Raw genomic sequence first — 21,518 nt, forward strand, 5'->3', positions numbered from 1 at the left:
TTGGAGAGATATCAATGATGATATTCATTTCAAAGGCTGTCATGCCACCCTTTTGGAATAGGCAACAAAGATACAACCAGTGTAAATAATTCTTCTTGGTTTTCAAGTACTTTAAATATTTTAATATTAATACGGATCACGTGACAAGAAAATTTTTCGAGATTGATTTAACTTGGGTACCACGAACAAGCCATCTGTGCTAAACTTACAATGTATGCTTTTCAACGAGAAAGGGACTCTGACAAACAGACAACAAAAACAAGTTAGAAATGAATGGAATGAAATAAAGACTATACTTAGTTTCGAGTAATACCTTTGTACTTACTGTCTGTTGTTCTACACCATTTGCTACTGTGACAGGTTGTGCTGTGAACGTTTGGTCTGGTTTGAAAGGCTGTGTCTGGTCTGGTTGTTGTGGTTGTTGTTGTTGTTGTTGTGGTGGAGGCGCTGTCGCCGTCGGCGTGGGTTGATAGTCCTCTAACCCAGGCTGTTGGGGGAACTGTGGGTATGTGGGGGTCATCTGATTCTGCACCATGTGCTGCAAAATGCAAAACAAATGAACAATCAGTGATGATCAGATAGGATGGAACCCTTTGATATGAAGCTGCAGAGGTGGCCATTGAGAGCCATAAACACCTCGATATGCCATGCTGAGGCTTTCAATGGTGTACTCAGACTGGTACAACTGTCATCCATCTGCATGAGCAACAGACTCCTGTCCCACCCGTATCACTTTCTTATACCTTTATGTATCTCGACCACAAAGGTTTTTACATCTCGTTAATTCAAACTCTATATTCAAAAGGACTATAAAACCATGAGAGTCAGGATGCCTTGTATAACAAATGTATCATTGGACCAGCAAATCACTTTCAACCAATCAGCACCCAGAGCACAACGTGACCCTTCATTGGCTCGTAAAACTTCCATGGTCGCTAAAAGACTGGTCAATTTGACGTTGGCATTCAGACTTCATCCTAGATAAACTGCCCGATTAATAACATCACTAAATGCCGCGGCCCATCGTTACAAGATATAACTGACACGAGCTGGCGATAATATGTAGATATAATTTCTACACTCTTCCCATCCCTTTGTCGGGGATGGAAAATGAAATTATGCATAATTTACGCAGAGATGCAGGTTCCATTAAACATGAAGGCTCCAAATTCCATTACCAGTAACTTGATAATTCTGCTGAAAAGAGACATGTCGTCTGCCATGTGAGAGGTTTGCTCATCACGTGATTTTGACCCGTCGGGCACTTTCATCGTGAGCAGAAGTAGAGGTTTTGATAGACAAATATGATTATTGTAACTTCTGGCAATGAAATGCCAGAGAGCACACCCTTTGATAACTGGGCAAGGGATTTATTCAAATTAACTTACTATATTGTTGCCTTTGGCAAGTTACTTTACTTCTCTTGCCAAGACTATTGTGCAGATGAAATTCTAACTGATGTGAAAACCCTGGACTTGCCTCTCCTGCTAGTCACACTATAGCTTTTGAAGCACAAAACATTTTGAAGGAAACAATGATACACTGGAATCCAGTAGAAACAATGATGTATGTACAAACCTTCGGATCCACAATCATATCCGAATGAATAAGTATATTCCTCTCCATTTCTAGTATGTTATGTATAAGAAATTCTGCCGTATATATGAAAATGCCGCCGTATATATGAATATGCCGAGTTAAATGTCGAGTAGTCAGCACAGTTAAAAGTTCCTGTAGGAAATGATGGCCTGACCTAGCTGTGAGCAATTATTATACCCTAATCTCTGTGCATTTTGTAATTTCGATGACAAGTCATCAGCATCAGACCAATTTTGTACTAATTTCCCTCAAATTATACCCAGTAGAGAAACAATAGTGCTGGCATGGTATAATTGAAGAGTAAAGTGCACTGTGTACATAAAAGATTCATACACCATCGAACGTCAAAAATAAAGTGGTCAAGTCCCCTGATACCAGCATCTGGGACACTGGGAGATGCGGAACTGATGCTGGTCACACTTCTGATAAACCCAATTGTTAACATACATAAGGTTTGGTCATTTCCATCGTATCCCTAGACCAGATAATTGGCATTATAATAACGATGCAATTACAATTGCACCCACATTTGGAAACTGTCATCTCCAGCATGGAGGTCAAATAGACAAGAGAACTGGTCAAACAATATGCAGCAATTATCATAATGGCAGGGGGCAATTACGACTGGGATGCCATTCTTTGTGGTTCACACATATTGTATATGACTTTCTCATAACCTTCCATACCATCAGTTTGGATGACCTGTGACCAATAGATCAAGTGAGATCAAATTACCAAACTTTAACATGAAGTCAAAGTATACGTTTCTTTTTGAATCACATGCGTTTACCAACAGTAAACTTTGAGACATCATGTATATATGGAAGTTAGGCAGCATGAGTAGGAAGTGAGTTTGAAACAAGGCCTCTGGCATGTATGAGTGAAATCGTTCAAGTCCCAACATCCCGAGTTTGAATGACAGACCTACATTGCATAGGATATGATGACATGTTACATTGCACACTCGGAAGATAATATGGAACACAATACATAATTCAATTACCGTTGACTGGCGTTATATATTCACTATCCCAGCATTGGTAATGTATGTCAACAGAAAGTATACTACAATAACTGTCTAGCATGTCTAGCAATGCTTAATGACCAACTGTCGAATTGATATCAAAGATTGTCTTTCCAAAATGCTGAACTCTTCACCATGGACTTGATCAGGATGACGATAGAGCAGAAACAGAATCCAATGTCGATCAATCTATCATGGACATCTCTATCTGGAGGACACCTTCTCCATCACAAATGTCAATGCCAACATGTCTTTAAGATATGAAATGTTCAGCTTTTACTCCAAAGGTTTCACACTACACCATAATTGGTGGAGCATGGCTCATATGTGACCCGCTCTACCAAAACTAGGCGCTTGTCGCATCTGAACTTGCCAGGTTGATACGGACTTGTTGTTCATTTCCCTATTGTAGACCTTTTGTGAAATGTGACCAAATCAGTTTGTAATAGATTTCACAAAAGGTCTACAATAGGGAAATGAACAACACGTCCGTATCAACCTGGCAAGTTCAGATGCGACAAGCACCTAGTTTTGGTAGAGCGAGTCACATATGGGGAGCATGGATCAGTGTAACTTTATCAAAGCATTAAGCTTCAAGACTGAGATGCGGAAAATATTTACTGTATGCGCCGTCTTTGGAACATCGACCAAGCCACAAATAAGATTTAATGGTCGTAGCGCTCCAAGATGTGACAGGACAGCCTGAGCGAATTGGACACAGTAATCCTAAAGTATTAGCTTAGCAGCATACGCTACATTGATTGCCTATAAATAAGGACGTTCACCGAAGTGTCACATGGTCATGTCAGCGTCTGCATCTTCATATGTATTCATAGACTCGTGCCCATTTCCCAAGCTGGTCTTTATTGCCATCGGAACATATTCATTGTCCTTTTACTATGGATTTATAGGGCTGTTTAGCTCCACGTCACGTCATGGGAAACTGCAATGATACTAAGTCGTGATATAGATGCACCGACAGAGCTTATAGCTTGGCAGTGCTATCTTGTCTAACAGAATGTTTTCATCCCTTTAGAGGGAGGGAGGGAGTTAGTGGAGTCACTCTACATTAATTGTGACATTCAAGGTCAAATACACATCATGCTGATGGATTTCGGCAAGATTTGCAACAACCTAAATTCGGGCCATGAATGAGGTAATCAGTTTGAATCTGGAGACAGGTCTTGATTTACAATGCATCTGAACTCTCAATTTACATTTTTACCCCTTTTAATCTCAAATGAAAATAAGATAATCCATACATGTATATAGAGGCAGATGTTTTGCTGATCGAATGTTAGAGTGATAAAGAAACCAAATATGTTACTTAATCTTAAAATATTCATTCCTTATTCATAGGAAAGCCATTCATTTCTCTCATAATTAATTCAAGTGCAGTGTTGATTAACAGGCAATGGTTATTTAAATAGAACTTCCTTTACTATGAGATTTCATCATCTTCTTATTTAAAGGTAATTCAGAAAATCATCGCACAAAGATCAATTGTTATTCTGGACATTTTCCATGATCTCTCCAAGGCTTTATGGCTACATTTCCTAATGAGGCCATCAGAGAATTTTTATGCATCATGTTTCCAAGGCAACGATAAATAAATAATCAGTCAAGAAAGCTCAAGTTTCTCTGAGGAGTTGGTTCCAGAGGCAAATTCATCAGGAAGCTAATCGGCCAAACTTTGCAAATAATGGATGAATTGAAAACTTTCCCAACTTGCCACTCTAGGAAACAGATAATACTAAAAAGATTGTGCGCTTTCAATTTTAAATTCAAGGCGAGTTCCACAGCTTCAAATTTCCTCCTGCAGGTACTTTAAAAACTGGCTTTAGTTACGCCCAAGCTTTTAAGCTTGTTCAACCACATAATTGACACCAAACACTCTTGAGTGGGAGAACCAATGTTTTGAGGCAAGGTGGTGTCAACTTTTCCATAGCAATAGGTTCTCTCCTTCTCATCAATTTGAAAATGAGAGTTGTCATGAATTATTAGACGCTATATAACGAGTCATTCTGCATATCTGAAGAGGTGGTGATGGATGACTTTGTATTTATCATCAATAAATAATCATATCTGTTGCAAGCTACAAAGTAAGCTAAGGAAAAAAACATTAGCGTGGATACCCAGTGGAATATGTCCATGGAACATAGAAATGAACTACCGGTAGTGGGTAGAGTAGGAACACACCATGCCTGTGAGTATTTGGCCAAAGATGGTAAAATAGATCAAATGTACTCTTTGAATTTTGCTGATATTTAAAACCCATTTGTTCAAACTTGAGATATATGGCAAACATTGGGTGTGACGACCGAAAACTAACGTGGGATGTAATTCACTTGAGGATGTGATACATATACACACATTTTTATAGATTTATCACAGTAGCCACTGCATCATGGATCAATGACATTCTACATCATTCGAGATGATGACGATGTATGCTACATCATCAGTTGGTTATAGGGCTGGGGTGTGTAGGACTTGGTAAGTACTTTATACCAGAAAGTAGTCTATCGAGAACTATAAAATGCCAGATAAATTGGTTCAAAAATAAATATTTTAACTAGAATTGACATCTTCCAATAGCAACAATATGAGCTGAATAAATATTTCAAGAATGCAGTTGAAGCATTATGCATGCCAAGTTTCATGTGAAATTATTTTGCTAGGCTACATTTACTTCAACAGGTCAAATTAAAACAATTTACTACAATAGAATTAGAAACACACACTGACAAAAAATAAAACAGATTACAATCACCTGCAGATCGAGCCAACAGAAAAGTATGACAGTTACAACTGATTTGTAAACGTCAGTCATCCTGAACTAACATAGACCAAACCATAGGAAAATATTACATAGAAGTGGCAATTTCTTCAGAAGCCACCAAAAGAGACACAGCATCCCCCGTCAGTAGACAATCTCATCCGAATCTTAAGCCAGTACGCAAGCGTAGATGACATACAGACAACACACTAAGAGACAAGATGAACAGAGAGAAGAGAAATGCTCGAGCGCCTCGGTGAAATGTACACACAATCTGCATCACATTTACCATACCTTGAGCCAAAATCTGTTCGGTATCAGAAGCATGATGACCGATCCTCCTCGGTTCCACCACTTTCCTTCAGAAAATCAAATGACAATGCCTTTTCTTGTTTTCCACATTTCATCCAAGGTATCAGATTTGGGAGTAGTCTATTGATCGGAGGGGTGGCAGGTTGCTGCTGCAGATGACTAATCCAGCATCTCCGGCAGATTCTCTCCAGATCAATAAGAAAAGGACTTCCAAGACATAACAGTGGTACTTCATGATCCATATACTTCTCACACCATTTGAAAGGTTTCTACCAGATGGGATAAGAGTAGACACCATCACAGAGGGTGCAAACTACTTAGAAGAGAGTGATGGCGGCCGATTTTACGGATCCCTGAAGCAAGGCCATTTTTGAGATTATCAGGCCTGTCTTTCAGTCTTTGAGCTAAAACCAGTTATCAACAGGGTCTTGTTCTTACTTTCCTCATTCAATAGAAGAAGATGTCTCAAAATTGTTGTCAGCAACCTGATACAAGCAGAGACCATTACAGGTATAAAAGTACCCTTCAATGGGCAGCAAAAGGAATTTAGAGCTAGATGATGTGAATGGTCAATCTTTTGCTTTGGTAACAATCAACGCTCTGGGAAAAAGTTACAGCATCCAGAGGGTGTGTCACAAACAGTAGATAAACTGCAAGAAAGAACTCGAAATAAAGCCACGTCAGCAGAACTTATCAATTCAGCTTTCAGCCCAAGAAGCCAACTTTCACGACAAGATGATTAAAAAAATTATCTTCCCGTATCAGTAAAAAGCTTTTCTCGTGATTCTTAATGCCGACGACGACAAATGGAAGTCCCACATGCAAAGCTGTCATAAAGACGCTGCATTTACTGAAGCTGAGAACCACAGCAGCAGCGCCAATAACTTAATTATTTCCATGGTAACCAACAGAAATTTCTGGTGATCTAATATATCAGGATTATGGGAGTTTCTTCCGGGTTTCCATCAAATGGAATGGTCCACAACCCCAAATGGACTTCCGATAGCAGGGTAGTAGTCATAAAATGACAAAAGTGTATATTCCCAAAAATTTCGTAAACATTATCAGGTTTACAGATGCAAACTAATTTTACCGAATTCCAGATAAATGACCTCTAATAATCTGAATAATGCATACAGATCTACATTTCCTGATGATTCTATTCATACAGAATTTGATAAATCAAAGTTTCCTCACAATAATTTGATAACATGATAAGATCAAACCAATAGAATAATCCATCGCCATGGTTATGGATTTCCCGCGGACACATTGTATCGGCAACGCATCTGAAGAATAAAAACAGCAATGCTATTTTTCGCCACGGCCCTAATTAGGCGAGTTGAATAGAATTCTGGTGTCTTTTACAAAATATGGTCTTCCTATTTAACACATAGTCACATATGCTCTGAAAGACTGTTACTAATTAACTGCGGATTCAAACTTGCTCACAAAATTCCCCCCATACAGCAGATCTATGGTTACCATGGAAACCGGCAAATCCAACGATGTCAACTGTATATTGGTGGCGAGTAGGATGAAAAACCATCATTTGGAAGGATGGAAGCAGAGGTTGAGAAATCCCGAGTGTGTGTTCCATAACGTTTTAGTAGATAGGTTTGGGCCGTAATCATCAACTAGACTGTTAGATATTCAGTGCAGGCACAATGACTTCTATTCTCTGATGTGCGATATCAAATGTCGTGCCATCCCCTAGTATTATAGTGGATCGAGTGATCTTCGCGACCGCCTTATTTTCACCTTTTTTTTGTAAAATGTTTGTGAATTTCTATTGCATGATCCTGTAACGCGTTAGCCATAGATGTGATCAGCAAACCCTTTCTACAATTTCTTTCTTGGGTGTATAAAGCATTGCCATCTGTGCACAACTATCTGTCACTTGATCCGTCAACAGCAACGGGCAAGAACTGAACTGAAAACTTCAAGTGCTGCCATCTGCATGTCCTAGGCTAAATTTTAGAATCATCAAACTTCTGCATTTTGAATCGGAATCGAGGTCAGTTCGTGGAATTGGCATGATTGCTCTAATTTTGCCATTTAGAATGTTAGAAGAGGATAAGTTCATCCGTTTTGAGTGGTCCTTTTGTCATTCATGTGCATGTGCAGTGTTATGAATGATAATCATAAATTGCTGCCATTTGCTGAATCATCACCATTATATTTCCTTTTTAAAAGTCGATTATAGGCGGATGTTCTCTATTCAAAATGCCCCCATCTGCATGAGGTGAATCCAGAAGCTAGTTGTTCTTTTCTCAGCTCTTTGATAATGACCACGTCATAAAAGACTAAAATCTTTAGATGAACTACTAGCATGCCGAAGCCTTGTGTGTCGAGATGACCATTGACTGGCCCAGTGAAATGATGTGCCCCGACTGATTCCCTGATTGACTTTCCTATTTTCATATTCAGCCCACTGTGATACTCTACCTTTATGTCACAAGGGCTGCCTGGTAAAATGAATGAACCCTCCAATGAAAAGTGCCCCCTTATGAGGCTCAGAGGCAGGTGATGGACTTGCAGATAGAACAATCCCGTCATCTATCATCTTCATTACCAAGCTAATCCCCTGGGTATGGATTCATTTTATGTGTTGTTTGAAGCAATGGGCCTCTAATTATCTATCTGATGTACTCAGATTGCATTGGCAATTTCACCTGGCTTGGATCCCTGCTACTAAAGAGCAAGACAAGAAGCAGGAGGTTTACCTGGGTAGGCATAGGATACATTTCACAGGTAGAGAGAGGGCAGCCATCAGAACTGGCAGCTGGAAATGGCTTCAACTGAAATGAACCACCCAACATAACATACCCAACATACACTACTGTCGGTTTGTTCTAGAATATAACTGATGTTTCCCAAGGCTATTCCCATATACTTCTGACATCTGCTTCAACTATAAATTTTGTACCTATCCCTGTTTCTTTGCCAAAGGTCTCAAGTAACAATCACAATCTAGCATCTAATCCCTCCATCCATCATTTCTATCTTTCCACTAAGCAACAGAATCCTACCTCTGTCATATATCATGGTACTAGCCAACAGTGCAAGTTTAGGATCTTGACCTTGACCCTTATTCTTCAGATCCCCCAAGATGCATGTCACAAGATCAGTGCAAAAGCCACCCCCTCCCTCCCCAAAGAGGCAGCAAGGATAAGAGCTACAACATTTTTGGATGGCAGAAACTATCACCTCATGTCCACGATTGCAGTTGATCCAAGCCGACGGCCTTTGCTGGTAAACTGATCAGCAGCTTCAACTTCAGAGAGACATTCTTGTCATTCTTTACCAGTATCCATCAGAAAAATAGCCAACATGGCTGGCGATTTATCACTTTTATCAGCTTTTTGCTTTCAGACATGATGTATCTCTATGTAGCCCACATGGTGCATAACTAAATGAATTTTCTTTAGAAGTAACATATGTATTGGTATATATAAGTGTACAGCTGCATTTTACAAATTTGGGGTGAATTGAACCTGACTTTCATCCCCAGACTGTACATTGACCAGTTGCAAGCGAAGATAACAATGACAAGCTTTTAGCAATTATCAGGAGATGTAAATCAACTGGCGACAGCTATACCAATCAGCAAGTTAACTGATGAGAAATGCTTTGAATACAGGCAACCATTAACCACCAAGTTGTATTGGCATTATTTAGCTGGTAACAAGGAGTTGGTCATCAGGGGTGGGCGACATCAGAGAATGACCCTCCACCAGTTTATAACCAAATTGAAAAAGTTTTACATCCAAACAGATTGGCCATCGAGGCAAAAGTTTGATACATTCGTTGATTGGATAATCAGCCAGTACAATTTGAGTACTCAAGAGCCATAGTATAGTAACCCATTTACTAACTCTTAAGTTATCTATCTAAACATTTCTACCATTAACTAAATAAACTAGCAATCTAATAACATTGCAACAATATGCCACTTATTCGCTGGAGAATTATTAACTGGTCATACTAATATTGTTTCTTTGAAGGTACCAACATACAAACACTGGTGACAAACTTGGTGAGATATTTAACCAAAGCCTCTTGATATTGTACAACTGTCTGCTTCAGTGTTTTCAAGCCTCTCAAGACCAAGCTAAGTATCCCGCATAAAAATATGAACGACAAAAATATCGGCCACTAAAAGACAAACCATACCTTCAACATTATGAAATCCTGCTGATCAACTCTGGCCGCTGCTCCTTTCAAAAATGTGTAGTGAACAAACTGACAAACTTTCAAAACTTCTTGCAGGAAACTAACAAGATGGCCTATCCACAGAATAGACAAAGCAACTGTGGTTCACAGTTCAGACTGTAAATGTTGCAGATGATTGTGATACAGAAATAGTACCCCATTATCCACTGTTTAGCATGTGTCTAAACATAAAACAAAGTCAGGAACTATTTTGGGAACTTTTAGATAGGTTGAGCAGTTTGGAAAGGTTTCATATGAAAACATAAATCACTTACTATCAGTGCTGGTGATACTGAGACATGAGCAGTCATCTGAAACACTTTTCAATATTTTTACCTGGGTACGCCAATTTTCTGATCCAACAGACTACGGTATTGAGAAGTAGGCCTATTATTAACTTTGGTCAAAAATGTCATACACTAAGACACGCATATTAGGCCCAATTTAGCTTGAATCAGACAAGGTATCCAAGCAATTTGATGGCATCTGATTCAGCAATATCGTAGGAGTTTTACCTGAGATTGATGCTTCACTGAAAGACTGCATCATCATAGGGTACCAAATGTTCAAGGCTACTGGCTTTTTTGGAAAAAGCTCATCAAATTGACTGGGATTTATAGGGAAAGATCTCAGAGCACTGAATGAATATTTGAGGGATGGATTGGTTTAAAGATTGTAGCAACTTACTTCAGACAATGAGACATCTGGGTCAGTCAACTAGGAGCAATTTAGTAGTGTTGCAGTGCACTCACATCTATGTTTTGTGAAGAGTTAATTAGCTCTGCCAATTAGAGAATCTGAATTTCAAATTTGAAAAGAACAAGTTTTGAACCCGACAGAAGTTGGGTTTGTCACATCACAAGGAATGTTAATTGACAGCTTTTTAAAAACTTGTAGACTACATTTCCATTTTGACCAATTAACTCTGGCGTTTTTGATAATTACTCAAAATAAGACAGTCATTTCTCATTAGATGGACTGCTTCACCCGCCCTTCTCCCCAATTATGAAATAAAAGCAGCGATAAACAATTAACACCAATTTTCACCAATTTCATTATACAAAGGGATGTTACCAACTCAATGAAAGGAAATCATGAAGAATTCGGTAACAAAAATAAAAATGTGACAATTGGGCTATACCGACATTTCTACCATTTGCCTTCAATCAAAGTTCTGGATGCACTTTGGTGTATTACTCCTTCCATCATTATAACTCTTTCCCGCTCCATTTCTGTCATTTTGATATCATTTTGTGAGTTGTCTTGCTCAATGTCACAAGAAACATAGTCACACTCTCCCAGCAAGTGTTGCAAAACGATGTCGGGATGATATTCATTTTGAGGCATTTCTGAAGAAACCTGGTGATTCTCACAAAGCTTCAGGCAATGCAAGGCGTAATGGCTATTCCTGATGTCTCCCAAGAGGAAACATTATTTCCAGCGTCTTCTACCCTGACATCTTCATGGAGAATCAATACCATCAAGAGCCTACAGCATGGTGTTGAGGTTCTGCCACGATCGGGCTGGTACAGCTGTCCATGCATTAATCTATGAAAACTGGCACGTGAAGTACTCCTCAAACAAATGAAACTGGAGTAATAAACGGATCAACTGGGAGACTTAAGAAATGGTGTTTGGAGAGGGAACACAGCAAAGCTGTAAAATAAATTACGAACAGTCTAATCATCTTGGACCCAACTGCTATAACACTAACAGCCCTGCAGAGCCAGCAAAATCAACTTGACTAGCAATGTTGGCAAGAAAGGACTTCTCCAGCTCCAGAATCTAATCTAAATGTGGACTTCTTTACTACTAGTTCCTTTCTGGATGGAAGGTGTTAATGTTTTAACTAGCAGTGACTAAGCCCTGACCCATAACACTCAGAATGACCCATCGCCAACATCCTCTGGGTGACTAACTTTATACAGAATGTAGCCTACACTACACAATCAGAGTGTGTAAGTACTGGGTTACCAGTATCTGATCAAGCCAGCAAAATGGACAGAGATCCCACCATCTCCCCCTCCAGTATATGGCCGGTACAGTACCAGGAGTTACTGATTAATCAGCACTGGAGGACAAACTGTGCTGGAGGACGAAGGTGATGACGAAACAAGGGGTTCAAAGTGGCAACCCTTTCATTTGAGTTGGACACAGCACTTCATATTTGTGATTGGGCCTGGATCAAGGACTGGTCATTTTCATCTGCTGCACCTAAGACTGTGACTCAGCAGGTCAATGGGCCACATCACGAAGACTACTGGTGCTAATGCTTTACAATCAGCTCAAGCCTTGTCAAGATGTCATCTGCTATACTTCCGCTGCAAATTGACTCTGATGAAAGACCAAGGTCATGCAACCAACATAGGTCAAGGTATAACCAAAACAATATCAATCATGTTGAACATCATCATATCAATCAGCCAACCGCAAAGGAATCTCCCATTGTGCACAATGCCCACATGAATAGGCGCACAAGTACCATGATATTTTCAATTGTGTCCATCCTGGCATGACCAGGGAATGATTGGAAGGGCGGGTTGCACGCGAATGCCACACTTATCGGCGATCAACTCGCTAGTCCATAAAAGTGTGAAAGTTTGACTGTCTGACAATCGTGATGCAGAAGGAGTCATTTCACTATTCCCATCAAGGACTGTTTTTGAGGGGAAAGGAGCTAGCATTGTATTTGTACCCTCATTTGATTGGTTGATACTATCATATATGATACACGTCACCAGATGACATTCAAACTCCCTGCACATAAATCGCATTCTGAATGGTCAGTGGTGATCTGCTTGCCCAAGGACTCAATACACATTCTAGGTGAATAATTCAACTCCAATGAAGATATAGATGTTTTGTTTTTACTCTGCAATAGGAAGGTAAGCAATTTTAGAAGGAGGATGTAGCTTACAAGAAGATAACAGAAAACATCCGATATCAGGATTTCCTGAGGATCTTAGCTTTGAAAGCAAAGCCGCAATCACACTCAAAGCGCTACTGATAAACGACCGTTTAAAAACTACAGGATAAATCTACAACACATAGTGAACAGAGTAGAACATCCCGCAAGCCAAGGCTGAATAGATGCATTCTACAGCTGGACATGGGCTGGCGTAATGCTCTGTAATGTAACCTAGACTACCAATGTACAGCTATAGTGTTGTAGCTACAGTCAATATGCTACAGTACACTAAACAGGATACATCATCTGAGGTCATATCCCATCCCGGGATGTTCTAGATAAACAAAACCAAATTACATACGATTACAGAACAGAATACATATAATTTGCGGGGAAAATTGGCAATTACCATCGGATGGTGATGCGGGATGTGCCCATTGATGGGCGCCGGAGGAAGAAACTGTACCATCATCTTTTTGGTCCTCCCGTCTTCTCATGAACGAGACAGCATCAGAAATCAACTCATCTACTCGTACACGAGAGCCGTTTGTGACAAATCATGTGAATTAAACTAATAGGCGACTGGCCATACATTTACATGACAATGAGTTGGCCATATGCAATGGACAAGTACCAGCAGTGCCGCTATCGGCCGTGTGTGTAGTTCATCATAACTGTACGATGAAGCGAGTCAATTCAATGTAAAAATGAAAACTGTACGATAATTATCAAAAGGCAAACTATCTGAATAAAAGGCCGCAGACAACAGCTGTGTGGCTTTATGAAACGTTGAGTTATGAGGAGGTTTTGCAAAACAAAATGTGCCACACATTTTGCTATAAAAAGATAGCAATAATTGTCATGGTTACTGTTTGCAATGCGCAAATCAATTGACCTGAATAAGAAAATTGCTTCACCATGATTATTTTTGGCATTCTGACCAGGAATCTCAGGACTCGGTCACCAACAGCTGACAAAGTGTGAAGAAACAGCCAAGGTCATGAGTAATCATGAATTGATATAAGCCCAGGATTTAGGCTATCTCATCCAGGACTATCTAGGCATACCATCCATGGTTGGGTTTCCTGATAGCAACATGATAAGAAATGGTTCAGTGAGTGCAGGCCTTCATTCCAGGATGGGGATGATGTTACATAAGTCTAATCATAAGAGGATAAGAGGATTACCATTCCTTCAGAGCTGTGGCGGTGGGATCATCTTTTCCCTCCAATTTCCAACTCATAGGCCTTTTTACTATTAATACATCAAAAATGTTAGGTATAAGCTGTGACCTAGCACATTTCTTATGTCCCTTTTACTTTGCCCAAACACATTTTAAAAAGCAACATACAGTCCTTTTTCAAAAAGTCACCAAAAGTATGAAAAACAATGGAAACTGATGGAAGGAGAACAGCTATGAGCTAGCTCATGAAAACAATTTTAAAGTTAGCAGGGATAGGCTGATATGGCAAAGCTTTTGGCATTACTTTGATCACCCCATTCAATCATTGTCCTGGTACCAGATGGTAACTGATTATCAACTTTTTTCTATAGTAATGAACTGCATCAAACATTTAATGAGAATGCTTAGTAAGTTTCTACAACTTCTCAAAAGTTTTAACCTGGCCAAAGCAACAATGTGACTGAGTAATGGATTTCACAAGAAGTAGGCTATACTGGTGCTCTGAACATCCCTTCCATGCTTCTGTATATGAACAGTAGTGAAATACATGGGATGTGATCGTGTTGATTGGGGAACCATGATACAAACTAACTAGGCCAACTGCTCAGGCTTTTGAGAGAAAGTTTAAGACAAAACTTACCGGTAACAAACCCTTAGCAAGAGGTGTAGGCCACATTGTTCCTGGCTTTAGGTACTGCATCAAATTGCTATAATTCTCCAGGATTGCGGTTTAAATGTGAAATGAAAACTCTGAGAAACTTATCTTCAAGATGGCGGAGTGAACGGATGCAGACTTATGTGTAACCTGAGATAAGCAACTCCAGCAAGTCAAGAGGTCAGAGGTCGAATGCAGAAACTTGAGCTGTGGTTTGCTATCTCTCTAGCCAGTAGGGTGTCTATCACTCAATATGGAAGCTGTTAGCTTTCCTTATAAAGTGATTGGGCCGGCCCTTATCTGAGCTTATAGTACTGGCTATGCAAATTACTTTGTTTTTGGAGCTGTGATGCATGCCACAGATGTTTTCACTTAGCTTGTGGCGTGTCTATAAGAAACAAAGGAGGCAGTGTATATTCCTTCAGTAGAAGAAGGCACTGTTCATTCTCACCTATAAACATATTAAAAAGATCAACAATTCTAATTTACTGATGGTAGCAAGACAAGGTTCATCAAAAGCAATGAACATAAGTGAAAAGTCTGTCATTACATACTACACCCAGTGGAGAGAGACAATGGATCTAAGAAATTTCTATGATGCTGTTGAAAGTGTTTTGCAGCAGTTCTGACACGATTGGACATAAGAAATCTGGGCCTATCTTGATACTTTGATGTAGGCCTATCTCAAATTGATCTTTGCAGTGCACTAGGTCTACCTCAGGTTTAGATAGAACTGGGTTACCTTTATAGGCCTATGGTGTGAAAAGAGGACATAGTTTTCCCATCCTGATTTTTGGCTTCTAACAAAACTTACTGTAAACGCCTTTATTTTTGCCAGTTTTTGTGTCTCACCACAAGGCCTGGTTGTAAAGTAATTTGCTAATGGTTTTCCAATTGCAATGTTCGTTTCTAATGTACTAGGCTAAATATCAAAAATAAAAGCAAGTAAAATTTAGGGCAGGACAACTCAAGGGGTTTACAGTACCTCATAGCTTTACGTCTACATGTCAAAAGGAACAGTAATAACTATTACACCAAGGTAATGCTTTATTCATATTCACAGCCTGAGCAAAATGAGAGCTTTATTATTGTTAGGTTTCCATCTTTATTAGTAACAGATGTGGAAGTATATACAATATTCTACAGATACATTCCAACAAGATAAACCAATTCTTTCATATCCAAAAGACCTGAATTGCGCATCTCAGGGGCATCTCACAGGGTGCACCAGACCATGAAATTGACCATGCATTTTGGAAAGCACTAGGAATTTTGATGAGAAATGCGGGGTATGCCCCCTCGTCTTCCAGCTCCTGCTAATCAACCAGGGCTCCTTGGAGATATTTCTCAGATATGAAGACATGAAAATTCCCTCGGAAACTAATCCAGTGGGGTTATAATTGGCATCGAATACAAACCAGAGTGATATGCACTATCACTGAAGCGAACGCTGAAGAATTTCGACCCACACTGCCACAGACTTCTTCTTTATTTGTACTCTTCATACCTGTGGACTGAGGAAGATAATTTTATATGCAAAACTTTCACAGGGGGGGGGGGGTCTCTTAAGTGACAGGTCACAATTATTACCAATGCGCTCATGTGTGTCATGACTATCTCACATCAACAAATCATTTCACCTAAAAAATTGATTAAGATTTAAGACCGACTATTATACTATGTATTAATTGGTATCACAGAATAATTTATTTGTGATAGAAATACCAGATCCAACCAAAAGCCAGGATCTGCACAGCTGCATGCAACTCCATCTATGCTATGGGTATACAATGTATTCATTTAGATGCACTGCTGGTACTGCCATCTATCATTATTCCAACGAGATTGCAGTCACAACATCTCTGATGCAGACAGATTACTCAAAAGAATAGATGCTGGGCGCATTCTTTTTTGCTTTAGGGTCGTTTTGATTATAATTCAAGCAAGAAAGTCATTTGACACTCACCCAAATTGAATCACTGATAATGTCCCATTCCATCTCATCATCTGATGGATAAACATTTTGCCTCTTCTCAAATACTGGATACATTTTGTGCATTTAGTAAAAATATATCTCCTTATTCCTTTTACTGTCCAGCTAGCATCTCATTTCACAAACATTGGTAGCATTTGGCAGAAAGGAGAAACAATGTATTTGAATATCCCCACAAAAACTCATTTCCTTGCACACAGACAGGTGAATTGGTGTGTTGCTATTTTTAGACCAGTAGCAGACGAACTGGGGCACATCTAAAATGTGACAGTGATACAAAATATCACAACTGGCACACAGACCCACCTTTGTGAAATTATCATTAGAAGGGTACATGTACTGTAGCTTGCAATAGCAGGGCAGGGCCTTGGGTTTTAACCCTTTGAATAAATACGACCACTAGTTGATTTTCAAGGCCATTATTTGCAAAGGCCCAATTTTCAGACAAAAAAAGTGTCTTCTTCTTAGCTTTCACTCTCAATGATGATATTGCATTTCAGTTTCTATTTAATGTCAATAAAGCACCTATTTCAGAGATGATTATCTGACAAAACCATGTAACCATATATTGGATTATGTAACAAGTATGCAGTTTTGAAATAAAATACCTCTTCAACAAGAACAAGGTCTTGAGGACAGAAAGAAATAGATCTTCCAAGGACGCATCCTTAAATGGTACAAGTCTTGTTGGTATTACATGTAAATTACAACTGTTCAGTCTGCATTAGATAATATTCTTAAAGGTTTAGGGCTATATAAACAGCACATTCAAATCTTTCCTCAGTCAACATACATTCCTTTTTATCAAACAGCCTGGAATACAAAATAACAGTCCAAAGAGGATGGTACTGATCAACTTTCATTGTCCACAGCTGAACTTTTGGCCCTCCTCTAGAAGGACGGATAGGAGGGATCATCCTTTGTATTGTGCTGTGAAGGACCAGTTCTATGTGTACACTACAATATGAATATAAGACAAGACCATTTTTTCAAGTGATTAAAAGCATCAAGGATCAAGGATGAAGAGATAATTCACCAACTGTTGACATTACATTTTTACCTTAAATGTAAGAAAAACAAATATGAAAGAAATGATGCAAAGTAATACCTTTACCTTCAGAAGAGTTGTTGGTGATATGTTGTGCTCTCTTGGTGGCACAACAGCCATGAGTTTCATTCCTAATTCAGGCATTTTGTCCCAAATATCCTCCAAGAAACAACGGAATAAACGTCCTCTAGAGTATCAAATGATGGATGTGACAAAACAAAAGATCCAAAAGAAACACCAAGATGCTCAGTGCAAACCTTCTTATTGTACACTGGGGAATCTCCAAATGGTTCACTATTTAAACAGAATGAATCACACAATTATCAAGTCCCAAAGTTGCGAAACTTTGAGTTAAATTGATGCACAAAATGATGGGACAAGAACAAGGTATTTGTTCTGTCAGATCCAATATAACTAACTCTGTGGTTTGAATTAAACTGACTTTGCAAGAACGAATTTCTCAGTACCAGTATCTGCCAGTGTTACGATGACAGTGTTATACACATGGACACACTGTGACTCAGAGAACAAAGGCTGTACATCCACAACCCACAGTCCTGCATGCGCTACCGCCTCCAGGTCCAGGTCCGACAACACATGGCAGCTCTTTAAACGGACTATTCAAACCTACTCATGCGAGAGACAATAGCCACGATTAGACAATAATCTTCCGATTTCTGTGTCTCACAGTCAGAATCCCGCCCTGACAAAGAAGCACAGATTGTGAACAACTTATAAGGAATTTGATGATGCCATTTTGTATAGAAGTTCGTATTAAGTAAATATTTAAAAGCACATCTTGTGCAAGTATTGGTCATGTAAATACAAATACCTTTGTTCCTTCAAGTAGACAAGCGTGGGTAGTTCAAGTTAGACAATGTTACATGCAAGAGAATATAAATTTAGATCTGAGGAGCCCAATCCTAAGTATCAGACCTACACAAAGAATATATACAGAAAGTGCAAACTTGATTTAAATCTTGTCTCTGTAACTGTCACAACCAAGTAGAAAATCCATTTGAATTAAACTATTAGCTGGTATATCAAAGAGAAACAACTCTGTAACAATTTAATGTAGCACCTAATCAGAGCCTAACAGGTCTGAGCATGATTCAAACGGCCATGATTGAGATCTTGTTCCATCTCTCATTAAAATCGTGTTCCTAATTGGACCTCAATTACAAAATGCAAATGTAAGACTGGTATCATTATCAAGGACCAATTAAATAATAAGCTTGTAATACTGGACAATGGCCTCGGAACAATACCTTTAAATATAACAGAGTTGGTCCTTGTCTAAAAGACCACCTCACTAATCAATTGGAAATGCAGTTTGACCAGGTGCACTTTCTAGCATTTGTCTGAAATATTCTCATTGTATCTCTGGATTGCAATATCTTTTATCACAATGGTCTTCTTGGACAAAGCTTGTACAATCTGAGCACACTCTCTTGTTTTGACAAGGACAACTGGACTATTGGATTGTGGCTATCAAGTATTCAACAGTGTTTACTTATGCATTTAATAGTACAATACTAAACTAAATATATACTTAAATTGCTGAGTACACAGCTCTTCACAAATGTCATCAATGTCTCAAGAATACATTGCCTGGTATATTTTCATATTGCACCTCAGGGCTATTATGTGTTTCTCATTGATAAGTTGTTTATCTCACAAATACCAATCATGTCCAGACATAGGGACATTTCATCCATATGGATTGCTCCCTGAAGCAATTGAATGTGCTCTGAATCTGAATTTGATACAAACATTTTGCCACTAACATTTGCAAGGTTTACAAAGCTATTTTAGCTAAAAGATCTGCTAGATTCCAGCCATCTATTGTAGACAACAACAGTTTCAAATGCAACATGATAATATGATCAAGCACAACTTTTGCTCACTCACAATTAATTCTTTCACATGAGCCATTGACCCTTCCCCACATTGCTACAAAGTTGGCAATCATAATATCAACCACCTGTTTGAGTGTGAAATATGTAGATGACTATTCATTGGTTTGTGGAGGTGTCACCATCCTAATACCACAGACCTAGCCATTAAACAGAGGGAAAGTATTTATCACACATACAAATCATGCCTCAACCCTGGGAACCATATTTGTACATGTAATTGGTCCGTTAGCAATTACCAACAATTCTGATCAAGTTATGCAAATTCACAACACATGGTGCAAATGCTAACTAATTCAATAAGGTCCTATTCATGATTAAAGTGTATCCCTGTTGAATCAGTTGATCATGACAACGACTAAAGTTAAGATCAATCCTTCGCATAACTACAAAATGTAGGCCTATCCCAAAGTATGGCCGTACCTTGAGGGGCACAGTCCCCCTGAATCACAGAAAAACAGGTTTGGAACAACACACGCTCCTCTGATCAAAATCCTTCAGATACCCCTGCGCAGAATACATTAGAGGGGCCAATTGAACCACAGCCCTCCCCGGTGCCTGACTGCACCTCTCGAGGCCTTTTCAGACAATTGGTAAATTGACAGAGATGAATTTAAAGAGCAATAGCCCAAAACTTATAAATGTTCAATTCTGGTCTATGCCATGGCAACAAATTCTCCAAACCGCCCAATATGACATTAAGATCCAAATAATTCATCATCATTTGACATCAATCTAGATTTAGGAAGTGGAATCACCCATCATAGGACACAAGGACATTTTGAGCACAGGATTGGGACATATGATTTATCAAGCTTGAAACCTGGTTGGCCATGTTGTATATAATAGATGAAGGTGAATGGTAATTTAAACTCGGAAGATTGATAATGTCCACAAAGAATTTATTGGAAAACACAAAATCATGTGTCATATAACTGAATCTAATCTCAAATCTAATTTCTCACAAAATTAGGCTTTTTTGTAACCGGTTAAGATTTTAACTATGAAATAAAGCTCATAAAAAACTTTGTGTTGAGTTGAGAGACTGAGACCTGGATCCTCAGACAGAGGATAGACAAGTATGGTGCTGCCTATTCAACTATACAGAGTTGCCCCAATGGCCATAGACATGATTTATTGGGACCTTCGAACAGCAAGTAATGACAACACAATTGCTGGGTATAAAACCAGTTCCTCTCATCCTTGCAAGAGGCTTATGATTGACAGGAAGGACGATACCCAATAGTACATCACCTAGCCTACTGACCAGTGGGCAACCTTCACAGGATTATAGTGATGACATTTGCTTAGGGTGTCCATTACTGAGTCAATATCGATGCTTTGATTGAATGACAATGATATTGATAGAGGGGGCAGAATCAATTTTGAAAGGACAGGGCTAAAGGCAAAAGGGTTTGTAGTGGCCAGAAGCTAAAGGCTAGTTCATTATTCAAATTTGTTCAACCATTGTGTATCATTTGGGTTGCCACAGTCTTGATTTTCAGTCTGAACATCATGGGTTTGAGAACTGAAAGGCACACCGCTTGTCATTCTGGGCAAATCAGTTTATTTCTGGACTACATCATCCTTTGAATGAAACCCTAAACCAAGATACCCTGTACCTGCATACCCTGCCAAGGCAAGTAGGCCAAAATAAGAAGAAGACAGACCCAGTCTACTCTACAACTATTTGATAGTGCTGACTGCAAATGTGACAGTGATGATGACAAATCAAAATACTCAACAAAAACCAAATCAGTTCATCATCATTTCCTTCTTTACATGTACCACATTCATCCCGCAAAAACAACTTCTGCATATTATGAATAACGTCTTTTGGGACGTCATCTCAACTTAGGCAAATACTGAAAGTAATGGAAACAAAT

General features: G+C 39.1%; 1 protein-coding gene across 19 annotated transcripts in view; it reads right to left on the reverse strand.

The window, feature by feature from the left end:
- The window catches only part of LOC135484723 (RNA binding protein fox-1 homolog 3-like), a 170,942-nt gene that overhangs the window by 59,533 nt on the left and 89,891 nt on the right, over positions 1-21,518 (reverse strand). For 13 of the 19 annotated variants that reach the window (XM_064766436.1, XM_064766419.1, XM_064766385.1 and 10 more), the window contains one exon: positions 314-538. In XM_064766436.1, the coding sequence (XP_064622506.1) occupies positions 314-538 (225 nt within the window). Of the gene's footprint in view, positions 1-313; positions 539-1,578; positions 1,753-5,696; positions 5,830-9,890; positions 9,927-13,246; positions 13,350-14,660; positions 14,799-21,518 lie in introns of those variants that run through there. The other 6 variants (XM_064766467.1, XM_064766460.1, XM_064766493.1 and 3 more) reach the window with 6 other exon arrangements.

This window comes from Lineus longissimus, chromosome 1 (genome assembly GCF_910592395.1).
Source record: "Lineus longissimus chromosome 1, tnLinLong1.2, whole genome shotgun sequence".
Classification (NCBI taxonomy): domain Eukaryota; kingdom Metazoa; phylum Nemertea; class Pilidiophora; order Heteronemertea; family Lineidae; genus Lineus; species Lineus longissimus.